The sequence below is a fragment of the Microtus ochrogaster genome, unplaced genomic scaffold, assembly GCF_000317375.1.
Source record: "Microtus ochrogaster isolate Prairie Vole_2 unplaced genomic scaffold, MicOch1.0 UNK11, whole genome shotgun sequence".
NCBI classification, from domain to species: domain Eukaryota; kingdom Metazoa; phylum Chordata; class Mammalia; order Rodentia; family Cricetidae; genus Microtus; species Microtus ochrogaster.
The window spans coordinates 7,810,596-7,823,934 of NW_004949109.1; the positions used below are offsets into that span (position 1 = coordinate 7,810,596).

At 44.6% G+C, this 13,339-nt stretch overlaps 1 protein-coding gene across 1 annotated transcript; it reads left to right on the forward strand.

Moving 5' to 3' along the window:
- The first annotated feature begins 2,981 nt into the window (after positions 1 to 2,981).
- Positions 2,982 to 5,208, forward strand: LOC101980101 (cytochrome c, somatic). Its single transcript, XM_005366616.3, has 3 exons — positions 2,982 to 3,125; positions 3,990 to 4,166; positions 4,275 to 5,208. The coding sequence occupies exons 2-3, from the start codon at positions 3,998 to 4,000 to the stop codon at positions 4,421 to 4,423; spliced, it is 318 nt and encodes a 105-aa protein (XP_005366673.1). The 5' UTR covers positions 2,982 to 3,125; positions 3,990 to 3,997; the 3' UTR covers positions 4,424 to 5,208.
- Positions 5,209 to 13,339: the final 8,131 nt, after the last annotated feature.

The window sequence follows — 13,339 nt, forward strand, 5'->3', positions numbered from 1 at the left end:
AAAAAAAAAAAAAGATTTATTATTTATTATGCATATAGTGTTCTGCCTGCATGTTTCCCTGCAGGCCAGAAGAGGGCACCAGATCACATCACAGATGTTTATGAGCCACCATAAGGTTTAACTCTGGACCTCTGGAAGAGCAGCCAGCGCTCTTAATCGCTGGGGAGAGATAAGGTGTTCATAAAAGGTGAGGGGTTTGACAGTTATCTATTGTTAAAATAATACAATAAAAGGGGAGGAACAAAGGCTAAGATATACCAAAGGAAGAATTCACATCAAGTGAATGGGGGGTGTGAAGGGGATTACAAACAGTTAATATCAGACCAGGAATTTAAGAGATTACAAACAGAAGCCTTAATTAGCAGGGACTTGGCATAGGACATAGGATTTATCTCTTGGCTAGGAACAGACAGGAACTGTTTTGACCGTAAACAGAAGACTTAACCTGCAAGGTATATTCTTGGTTTCAGTTTCCCGTTAACCTGTGTGGGATATTTTTGGTTTCTGTTTTACAGGACTGGACTAAGGTGAAAGGAATCTGATGAAGAAGTGTTCCTTCCATCAGGCCCTTCCTCGTAAAGGTCCTACCACCCTCCAATACTGCCACCTGTGGAGCAAGCTTCAAGTACATGAACCTTTGAATAAGAAACTATATCAAAATCGTGTCCAAATCCTAAGTAGAGAGCCACTTGTTTAACTGGTTGCTAAGGAATAATAAGATGTTTTGCGTCCCCCCCCCCATTTTCCTCAGAAACAAATGATTCCAACCATATCAAATACCCCAGAAGACAAATCCTATCTTTTAAATGTTTACATTTACATTAGATGAATTTAGAGCTTCTGAGAGATTAATTCACATTCCAAGGATTAGGGCAGGAGCTCAGGCCCTTTAGTTTTTCTTAAAATGTATGTGCCCACACATGGACAATAAATAAAGTTAAAGAACAAAGCTAACACTCTCGCACTCATTCAGCCATGTGACTGCTTACATGGTGATATTTGTTGGGGGTTGTGGACGCAGATCCTGAATTTCCTGTAAACAACTTGTTAGGCTTGCAGCTTCTCTGAGCAAACAACTTGTTTTCCTGTGTTTGTAGCTACTCTGAGCATGAGACCCTCAGGAGTTCCTGATGGCAGGGGCGTGGTTTCTGGTGAGTTTGGCTGGGGCATGGCTAGCAGTTAAGGGTCCATATCTAAGCGGCTCTGGTACACAATAAAGGGGCACTCTTGTTTTAAGGATGACTCCTGTCTCCGTTTGTGGGTCTTTGTGTGTTTAAAATCTCCAGGCCCTAGCCTGCTCACGAATGGTCCCATAGTGCAGGCTCCACACTACAGGTGCAGTACCCAGCAGTAGATGGAAAACTCAAAACCGACTCATTTTTGGAGAATTTTGTCTCCCAATTCTTTGGGCACTTTTTACCTTATTGCTCTTTTATTTATATGTTATAGCTTCCAATTCTGTGGGTTTTTTATTTTCTCTACCTACAGATTCTACATCTGTGGGTCAAAAACACCAGCAGATCAGATTACCACATACTATGTAGCTGAACTTCCAATACTCTCAGGAATATTGAGTGACTTTGGAATTCCTGTCATTTGTCCCTAAATGACGTTATATACCACTGTATTTGGCATGCTATAATCTAGAGATGATGTAAATGTTGGGAAGACTATGTAGATTGTTCGCAAATACTACACCACTTCATGAGAGGGACTTGAGCACCCATGGGATTCTGTACGGATGCTGGGAACTGTTCTGGAGCCAACTGCCCCTGGGGGTACCTAAGAATAACTGTACTCATACAGATGTCTTCTCCTGGAGCAAATCAAAGGACCAGTGGCTTGAAAGGGATCTACAGCGATTCAGACCAGCCTCCTAACATCTAGTGTTACTCTGACGGTGGAAGGAAATATGGTAGAATGTAAATAAACTTCACGAAAGTTTGCAGGTTTACTCTTGATACCAGGAAAAGGGTCTGCCGAGCACCAGGTATCTTTAAACACTTGACAGAATAAGTCAAGGCTAGACAGAACTTAAGAAAAAGACCGCCATGGGTCAGAATTTGGACTGTGAACTTGGGAGATAAGAGTAATAAAAAAAGGGCTGGGCCAAGGAGGTGCACACCTTTAATCCCAGCTGAGGCAGGCGGATCTCTGAGTCTACTCAGCTAGTTCCAGGAAGACAGTTTGGGCAGTTACAGTGAAACCCTATCTCAAAAAACTAGGGAGAAAAAGTAACAAAGAAAACTTCCAATAGTAGAATTTAGGGTGTCAGGCAGGGAATTCGTTTCGAAGCGTACTGGAAAAGTATGCTAACAAAACTTCCATCCCCAATATAGTCAGAAGGGATGTAAAACCAGCAGATCCCAAGAATCAGATCAAATCGTGTTTCTTCTTAAAGCTTGCCTGCACACCCTCCTTGTTTTTCTACAAACACTAGGGGAAGGGAACAGGGATTCCAGGCGACGACCCTGCCTGCCTGCCACAAGGACCGCACCTTCCCCAGCTTAGGGGCGCTGTACCACTGGCAGAGCCGGAAGGTCACCAGCAGGAGCCGGAAGATCACCAGCAGGCATCCTCTCGGGGCGGAGCAGTCGCAAAAGCCAGGGAGTCTTGTCTAAGCCGGGGTAAAGGTCGCCAGCTGACCGGGCGGCAGTCGTGGCTCTCCCCGTGGGCGGCGGCCGAAAGAACGCAGAGCCAAGTGTCACCTGAGCACGCTGCGCCTTGGATCCCGAGGGAGTCGCCGCCCTGCCTCCCCACGCCCCACGCATGCCCGGGACCTCGAGGGTGACGTCACCCACGTCCACGCCTTACGTCCAGGGCCTGTCGTAAGTGCCGGGCAAACGAGGCCTTTAGAGGAAGGGCGCCCTCTGGGCACACCCTAACATGCTAGCCCGCATGCGTGCGCACCTCGCCGGAGCGATCCCGATGCTGAGGCCAATGAGGCGCGGCTACGCCACGTCGTAGTACCCGACGCTGCCGTACGTCGGGCCGCGGGCGGGCGGAGCAAGTGCGGTTGCACCGACACCGGTACTTAGGCGCGGGCCGGCGTGTCCTTGGGCTAGAGAGCGGGACGTCCGTCTTCGGGTCGCAGCAGCGTTGGTGGGGTTGATTACCCGGGAGCGGTGAGCGCGAGACGGGGACGCGGGGCGGGAAGGGCGCGAAGAGGCCGGCGCGGGCCTGAAATAGTGGCGCACAGCAGGGCTGGAGGCGGCGTGGGCGCGGGGCCGGGGCCTGGAGTTCTGGAGACCTCTCGTCCACCGCCCTTCCAGAGAGCAAAGCAGAGGCTGCTGCTCCTCAGGAACTGGCTGGTTCATTTTCCTGATCGGGCATCCGGAAGACTGTGATAATCATTCTCCTTGAATCCGGCTTGAATGGGTGACCTCGTGGTCACCCCCGCTATCTTAAGACGCGAAAGGGAGAAGGTTCCTACCCCAGCCCTCTCTTGCTTTCCAGTGCCAGACTAATGCAAGAGAGAGTAATTTAGCCTCCAAATGAGAACAGCGGCTGAAAGCACTTAGGACACCCACATACACACCACCAACACTACACACACACAGCCTTAAAACTGTGTTTTTTCTTATTTTTGGAGGTGTTTTTAATTGGCAGCTCAGACAGCAATTACTCATCCTGAAACGTTAGAGTCGCAGTGGTTTTGGTATAATGCAATTGTAGGCCAATTTTATATTTGTGACTTTTTGACCTTCCCTTCTTCTGAAACACAGATTTGAGTTGATTTTCCACTTCCCTTACTTGAGCACAAACCTATCATGAACATAGACTTGCCTTAAGTGGGGAGGGGGGGTGCCTTCTAATTAGTGTGTTTATTATTGGGGAGTATTCCAACTGAGTGAGGTAGCATCCGGCCAGGTGTTAAAGGACAGAGGCTAGCAGTGGGTTGCTAGTTAGGTGATTTGAATGGTCATCAGGATCCATTGTATGTGTTTCTTGAGCAAGTTATTTGAACTGTTGGGTCTTTTCATTTTTAGAATTAAAAATGGGTGACGTTGAGAAAGGCAAGAAGATTTTTGTTCAGAAGTGTGCCCAGTGCCACACTGTGGAAAAGGGGGGCAAGCATAAGACTGGACCAAACCTCCACGGTCTGTTTGGGAGGAAGACAGGTCAGGCGGCTGGATTCTCGTACACAGATGCCAACAAGAACAAAGGTAAGTGGGGACTGTGGTTAGATCACAGCACAGGTTACATGGGTGTAACCAGTGGTAGATTTACCAGGAGTATGAAACGCTTTAACCACTGCATCCCTTTCTGTTTAGGCATCACCTGGGGAGATGACACCCTGATGGAGTATTTGGAGAATCCCAAAAAGTACATCCCTGGAACAAAAATGATCTTCGCTGGAATTAAGAAGAAGGGAGAGAGGGCGGACCTAATAGCTTATCTTAAAAAGGCTACTAAGGAGTAATTCCAGTGCCTTATTTATTACAAAACAAATGTCTCATGACTTTTAATGTGTACCGTAATTTAATTCATACTCCAAAATTCAGATCATGAACGGCTAACAATTTTTTGTTGGACAGTCCTGATTTAAGGAAAGCTGACTTGTAGAAAAGTGGTTATGATCTTTATTAAAGTAACGATTCCAGTTGCATAAACACTGTCACTGCTCTCCCTTTCTCAAGATAAGATTGGACTTAAATATTAAAGTTCTACTTTCCACAAAGATGGGGTTGTCACCTCAAACCTACTAAATGGTTTTACAATTAAATTTATATAATTGGACATATGAATATGTTTAAACACTGGGGAAATTCTGTCACCATCTCAGAAATGAGAAGACTCATCTGTGGTAAAGTTTGTACTCCTGCTGTTACAGGCAATGGCTAAAGGTCAGGAGGCAACTGTCTATTCTTGACTCAATGGTCTTATTTTATTAGACTTCCCTAGGTCAAAGGATGCTGCCTTTTACCATTGAAAGGCACTTACTGTGGTGGTCTATGTATAATATATCAAATAAAGAGTATTTAGCAATGTTATAGTTGATCTATTATGTTAAAATGCCTTCAGAAACCAGCAACTTAGACCTTTTTAATTCTTATCTAAGACTAAATTGCAATTCAGAATTGTCCTTAAACACCCTTTCAGAAACAACAGAACTGGAACTTATATACATGTGTGATTGTTGGTGGTATTCTTTGCCAACTTTTTACGGAAGGATTAAAATAAAGAAGTTTGCAACAGTAAGAAGGTGATTACAGGTCATGGTCTTTTGATTCTGCTTTGTTTGACTGGTGACAAGGTTTTAGTTTAACTTTCCCTAATGTAAAGTATCTAGTGAAGGTGCTCCATGCTGTGACCTTGACCTCTGGGACAACTCAGATTGGAGCAACACTTCACCCTTGGTTCTTTGGCCAGAGTATCACCTGTGACGAGGAATAGTTAAGCACTCACTGAGTGGTCCTACATTGTATAGAAAATGGTAGGGAGATGGGGTGATAGCGGAGCCTTTTGACTGGGAAAGGAACTCATCAATGACGTCAAAAGTGTGGAGAAGGTTAAGAAGCTCTCTGAAGTCTGACAAACCACTTTCGTTCATACAAGAAATTGAAAGCAGTCTAGCTGGGTAGTGGTGGCACAAACCTTTAATCCCAGAGGTAGGTGGATCTCAGTGAGTTCAAGGTCAGCTTGCTCTACAAAGTGAGTTCCAGGACAGAGAAACCCTGTCTCAAAACAAAAAAAAAAAACTCTGTGGAAACAAAAGTGGAGTTTTGGGGTTGTTTTGTTTTTTAAGACAGTTTCTCTGTGGCTTTGGAGCCTGTCTTGGAACTTGCTTTGTAGGCTAGACTGGCCTTGAACTAACAGATCCATCTGCCCGTCTCCTAAGTGCTGGGATTGAAGATGTGCCACCATCATCCAGCTAAATATGTAGCCCAGGCTGCAAATTCAGAGTTTTAGGCTGATTGATAGCTGGGTTTTTTGTTTGTTTTATGTGTATGGATGTTTTGTCTGCACACTACATATGCAGGTCCCCTGGGATTGCTGTTACAGAGGGGATCTGCAGTGTGGGTGCTAGGAATCCAAGCTGGGTCCTCTGGAAGACAGTCATTTCCAGCCCTGATAAGCTTCTAAATCCTTCAAAGGTTGAGCCTTTGTAACACAGGACTTGGTGACCCAAGTTTTAGTAACAACTTTTGAAGGATGCTTTTTAACCAGTGTAAAGAAAGCCCTGAAGTTAATTCATTTTCTGCATCCTAGGAATGATAGAAAAAATGAGCAGTTAAGATGACTAAACATTTCGCTTAATACTTTATAAAATTGGGGCTTTCATTATAAATTCAAAGGACCTCATGATTGGTAAGAATTTTAGAGATGTTTTGCAATCCAACTGACATTTTACAGATGAAGTTAACTGAGCCAGGCTTGAGTGGCTGAAGAACAACATGGATAAAACCAGACCAAGGAACTATGGCTATAGGTCAGTTTTAGTCAAAGTCCCTATTCTGAGCCAGGGGGTGGCTGCCTAGGCCTTTAATCCCAGCACTCAGGAGGCAGAGGCAGGTGGATATCTGAGTTCAAGGCCAGTCTGGTCTACAGAACTTCAGGACAGATTCCCTGTCTCAAAACCCTGTGTTCTGGGCTGAGCAGATGGCTCAGGTAAAAGGCACCTACCTGCCTTCTTCAAGACTGATGGTGTGAATTCAGTCCTGAGGATCCATGTGGCTGAAGGAGAGAACTGATCATATCGCCCTCTGATCTCCATACTTGTCTGGCATGCACAATAAGATTCTCAGACTACAAAGAACTTTTCATTTCCTGTTTGCTAGAAATCCACACTGGGCTCATATTTACTAGGTGTCTGTATAACACATCGAGTTAGTATTTTTAACATTTCATTTTAAATAGGTCTACAGCTTGAGTAGTAAACTTGGAGGAAGAACTATCAAACAAGGTCATTGTGTTATTGGAGGTGTATTGTAGACAATGCTGGCCTGGGGACTAAAACTAGAGTACTTTACCAATATATCACATATAGGCCCAACCCAACCTCACCCCAAATAGAAGGTGAACCCTCTAGAACAGTCACTTGTTCCTCTGTGTATTGTCTAGGGCTGGTTTCGTGTTAACGTTAGGACTTGGTAGTGACAGTTGGGTGTGGTGAGACATGGAGGATTTTTGAGTTCTATGCCAGCCTGAGGTACACAGTGATGCCCTGTCACGAAAGTAATAACAATTGCATAAAGAAATTGTGTCCCAAAAACTTTAATTCTTCTATGTGATGCTTTAAGAATGTTTAGCACGTGTGACGCCCTGGTTTTGATACCTAGCATTCCAGGCATGGTGGTGCCTTCTTGTGATTCCAGTGCTTGGGAAGTGAAGATGGGAAGATCAGAAATCTTCCAATTTCTGATCTTAGAGGATAAGCCAAGGTTATCCTTGGCTGCAGAGTGCGCTTGAGGTCAGACTGGACTACAGAAGGCCTTGTCTGAAAAATGCAAACAGAAAGTAAGTCTCACTTGTTCAGAGCTTTGCGGCAAAGCAGAGTTGTGTCGCTCATAGATTCACAGAGCTTAAAGGTCACTTAGATGAATTACCTTGCTCGCTATCATAATGCTGACCCCTGCACTTTCCAGGGTGACGTATAAACTTCATATGAACTGAGTTATCTCTCATTTTAAAGATTTATTAGCTGAATATAGTGCACACCTTTAATTACAGAATAAGAGTCAGCAGAGAGATCCTGGACAACCAGGGCTATACAGGAAAAACCCTGTCCCCAAATAATAGTAAAGATGTATTTGTTTTATGTGTATGACTGTTTGCCTGCATCTGTGTATGAGAACCATGTGTGTGCCTGGTGCCCACAGAGACTAGAAGTGGCTATCAGATCTGGAATGGGTTACAGATGGAGCCTTGATCCTCTAAGATCAGCAAATATTCTTAACTACTTGGTTTGTTTAATAGAAACTGGGTTTACTCCAGGCCTATGCTTCTGTAGCCCTCACAAATGGAGCCTACTCAGTTTCCACATTGTCTACAACAGAAGCCTCGTCTTCCAGATCATTCCTGGCATAGACATGTTAGTGGGATCTCATCTACATGAACCTGTTGTCTCTACTGCCTGTCATCACAGTCACTAAGCACTTGAGCTGGCTTAGACTCTCTGACACCCTCTCTTAATCAACTACATATCAGTGTCTGTTGTTTCTACTTGGACTAACCAAAACCCAGACTCCTGTCATTCATTGTGACCTCTGTCCTTAGCCAGCCTCTTGGGATTTTGTAGGCAGAGACTGCTTGTTCATTTCCCGGTCACCCAAACCCGAAACAGTCACACAGAAACTGTATTAATTGCAGTATTGTTTGGCCAATAGCTTAAGTGTATTTCTAGCTAGCTCTTATATTTTAAATTAACCCATCTCTATTAATCTGTGTTATCACCTTGAGGTCGTGGCCTACTGGCAAGGCTTCTGCAAACATCTTTCTTCTCCGGTGCTTACATGGCTTCTCCCTGACTCTGCCTACTTTCTTTGTATATCTTTTCCAGCCTGTCTATAGTCTGTTAAGCCATTGGTTGAAAGCAGCTTCTTTATTAACTAGTGGCAATAAAACATATTCATAGCATACAGAGGGGAATCCCACATCTGGATTTCTTCTCAGTCTCTGAATTCTCCATATTCTCTGCCTTGGTCATTTGTGCTTCTTTTTGCATCTACTCTGTAAACCCAGCTTGGGAACTCAGCCATATGCATTCTCTATTCCCATGCCTGACTGAGTCTTGGAGGAAAGCCCACATTTCTATGGTCTGGCCCCCTGTAATCAGATCAACTCTTAAGTCCACTGAATCAATGGACCCCTATCAGATTCTGGTTTGTATATGAATTTCCCAGTTCTGCAACTGTTGTCTTGTGTTCCTTGAGCACCTTAGCCCTCCCCTGCCCCACTTCAGCAAATGTCTCTCCCATTTCCAACATGAATTCTTTACCTCCTGGTTGGAAGGAAGATGCATTCACCTTGCTGTTTGCCTTGAGCAATGCTGTTTCTAATCTGGAGATGACTCAGATGTTCAGTAACACTATAAGTAGCTCACACGGTATAAATACCTCAGTGTGATTTAACACCCTCAGCCTCCCTCTCCCACAGAAGGTGAAATACCGGATGCATGCTGGCTTTCGGTTCAGGACCTCTCCATGGGCAGCTACACCATAACACAAATATGCTGTGTGCATAAATTCTTAAGTAGTAGCTTTTCTTATTTAGCAAGGGACCTTTGTAACTGTCCCTACCCAAAATAGGCCTGCATAGGTCCAGACTAGATATGACATACCTTTCCAGCTAGAGTTAGAAGATAAACTTAGAGACTTTCTAAATCACATACACAGAGTATGACTTTTTGTAGCTTTTACTAGTGAAGGCTGCAGGAAGACAGGCCCCAAAGGGTTTGGGCCTTCCTCTGACAGTGCCTGACGGAATCAAGTCCACTCAACTTTCTGTACCTTAGATTCCTCATCTGTAAACTGATACAGTATTAGCCCTTAGAGTTGTGGAAATTTAAGAGATTGTATGTGGCATGTTAACCAGCACTCAATTGGACTACGTTAGCTAGTTTTGTGCTAGCTGGACCAGACACACGGCCATACTGTTTAGGGTTATAAACATGCACTTAGGGGTAAAGGACACAGATGATTTTTCCAAGTGGGGTGAACCTGAAGCTCCCTGGGACAGAAGTGCCTTAGAGATGGGAGGCGGTGGCGGGGAAGAGACAGAAATCTTTAATAAATAAATAAATTTTTAAAAAAAGAAGTGCCCTTAGAAGTTTGTGTCCATGAAAAGACATACCATCCTAAAAGTTCACCTATCCCTGTGTGAGATCAAGAATCCATGAATCCAACCTTCACATCCCCCTCAGCGTTTCTAAAGATGACTGAGTTCTGCTAAAAGAATGGACCCCTCGTGTTCATGCACTCATCCTCTAAGTATGTCTAGTTTTTCCGGTAGCCTGGCAACGCTTTCGAGTTTTGTCTGTTTGTTGTTTTGGTTGGTATTCTCTTAGACAGAGTCCTGCCTGAGGTTTAGGCTGCTCTGAACTTGAGATCCTTCTGCCTCAGCCTCCTAAGCACTGATAATACAGGTGTGTTGCCACACTTAGCTGGCTGGGTTTTTGTTTTTATTTTTAGATCTGAGATGGTGTCGCATGCCTATAATCCCAGCACTCAGGAGACTGAGGCGAAAGGATTGCAATTTTTAGACCAATCTGGGCTACATAGCAAAGGTCCTGTCTCAAAGAGGGCGAGAATAAGAATTAAAACAAGAAACACCTGACTCAGTCAAGAAGCCTGCCTTGCCCGTCCCCTCTCCTTCCAGGAACCTGGAGACATGACTGCTGAGCAGCCATGTTGGTTGGTGGCACCTGAAGATGACAGCCAAGCCCCTGAGGATGATGACTGCGAAGAGGGACGGACCTGTCCTATTGATGATATAACAAAGCTGCCGTAGTAGCCCAGACTACTTTACCATTTTAAGAGAGTTCTTTCTTCCTAAAGCATTTGCATTTCAGCATCTGTTGCGCGCAGCAATTTTAATCCTGACACACCCACCCATGTAATAACGTTCTTTAAATAATGCCTTTGGTATTTCTCTTACCTTCCCTACTCAGGAAGAGTCATATCCATAAGCATCTAAAATGCCAATGATTCTATGTCATTTGGGCCTAATCTCACAAATCCAAGGGCTATATATTCGACTGCATCTGAGACACCTTTGATACCCTCATACATATTGTGATGAGCTGAAATGAGAGTGCCCCAATGTGACCATATCCGGGCCCCCAAAGCCTTCAAAGTTGCCTTGTAGGGCAAAAGACTTTATGAATATGATCGAGTTAAATAAAGATCTTGATCTGGGGGGCTCTGTCCTGGTTTATTCATGTGGTACTGATCCAATTACAAAGGTATTTGTGAATGAAGAAACAGGAGTCAGAGTTGGAGAGGGTGCTGTAATTAAGGAAGCAGAGGCCGGGGTGATGGGGCCTCAGCTGAGGAGTGCTGCCAGTCTGAAACTAGAGAGCACAGGTGAAAGGTCAGTGGACCAGCCCTGCTGACAACTGCATTCCAGCCTACTGAGCCCCACGGCAGGCCTCTGTTTTCTAGAACCATAAGAAAATAAACTTCGCAGTAATTCATTGCAAAAACAGTCATGCAGTTAGTTACAAAACTAACATCTTTACAGAAAACTATTTTTTTTTCTGGGTTTGGCCTGCATTTATTGACAGTGTTTGAGAGAGAGAGTTCTCACAGTATCGTATGTTCCCACACCACTGGGAGAGTAAAAACATGGGTTTCACAAGTCCAGTGTGTGCAGCCCCCTGTCCCATCCTTAGGCCTCCAAGCTCAGAGCATGGAAAGATTCATACAGCCATGCTCCTAATGCTGACTCCCACGGTTGCCAGGATTGTTGCAGAGTCCTTGAAGTTCAGACCTTGGAAATCATCCTTCCTCTCTAAAACCACTTTCTCAAATGCTTTGGAAAGCATCAGGAGATGCTCCTACTTTTCCTAATTCTGAGCCATAGACCAGCTCAGCTGAACAGAACTTTGTGTAACAATGAAGATTTCACAGAAAATTCTTAACTGGCCGGGTGGTGGTGGCGCACACCTTTAATCCCAGCACTTGGGAGACTAGTTCCAGGACAGGCACCAAAAAGTACAGAAAAACCCTACCTCGAAAGTCAAAAAAAAAAAAAAAAAGAAAAGAAAATTCTTAACTGTACCCCCAAATTCGACCCTTTTATTTTTCTTATCTTTATCATTAAATTATCCAAACCAGAAACTGCCTTTCACTCATTGCTGGGTATTCTAGTTCTACATATTAGCTATTCCAATCAGTTTCATCGTTATCTTCTGTCCAAAGGTTCTTAATGTACACAGAACACAGATAATGGTTAGGACCAACTTTATCTGTTACCGCTGGTGAGAAAGGTGCTGCTACCGTGTAGCATCTGGTAGGTAAAAACCACCGATGCTGCAGAACATGCCCAGCATCCCCAAACAGGCATCAATGTCCTAAGAAACCTCTGGACTCAGCCGAGTCTCTGCCCACCACGGTAAGGCCCCAGTCACCGTCATCACAAATGCCTGTTCCCTGGGGATCTTTTCTCATTGTTGTACCAGAAGTGCCCTGCTCCAGGGACTTTATCTTTGGAACTATACTAGAGAGAGGGCTGAGGGATGTTGAGAAATGGGTAAGGGTGCTTGCTGCCTGACATTGATTCCTGATGCTCAAATGAAGGGGGAATGAAAGAAACGACCTACAAAGCCACCCTCTGACCACCACGTGTGTACGGTGACATATACACCCCCATCCCTCACACACAGAATTCCTTTACAAAAGAGAGATGGGGGAGAAGGTTGGAGAGATGGCTTGGTACTTGGACGCTTTCTGCTCCACTAGGGGATCCAAGTTAAGTTCCCAGCACGCATACCTGCCTGCATTTTCAGCTCCAGGGGATCAGACACACACACACACACCCCAATAAATCTAAAAAAAAAAATAACCAAACGAAAATGTTGGGGGGACATCAGATTGCAAGCATGCACCACCACACCCAGGTTTATGAGGTGCTGGAAATCAAGCCTGGAGTTCCAGACCTGTTAGGCAATCACTCCAGCAGCTAAACTACATCCCCAGCCCCTAGAACACCGTCCCTAGTCATAGCCCTGCTTTCCCCAGTCTACCAGGTCCATATGGTCAGAATGACAGCACTTGGGCCTTCTCTAATATGAAAAAGACAATTGACTGCTTTCTCAGCCCTGGAACTGTATAGTGATTGCTGACACTATCCTTAGACTTCTAGAGTAAATGTTCTATCAGTCCCCAGTCATTCATGAAAGAAACTCACTTGAGGATCCATAACTACTGTCCTCATTTCAATCTGATAAAACACCCTGACTAAATTTAGTTTAGGTATCAGGGAGCTCTGAGTGGCAGCATCAGTGTCCCCGCAGGGACAGAAGAAGACTTATAGTAAGTGCGGGACTTAGATGAGGGCGAAAATGAACTCTCTGCTACGTACTTTTCTGTATCAGTTTGTTTATTCCTCCTTTCTCCTGCTAAGGTTCCAGCTTATATACATGCACAAAACAAAAGCAATTCTCTGAGCATGCATTTTCTCGGGTCAAAAGACAGACAAGAGCGGTCTCGAGGTACACTGTCAACATCTTCATGGCCCTGGGGAGGCGTGGCCAGAAAACAGGTCCAGGAAGCGCCTAGGAGACTTCTAAACTCTAAAAAGGGGAGAAGGGGCATTGGTATGTTAAACTGCATTCTTAAGCGTGGTTAGTTAAACTAGAAGTTTGTAATCAAAGAATACAGAAAAAAGCGAGGGA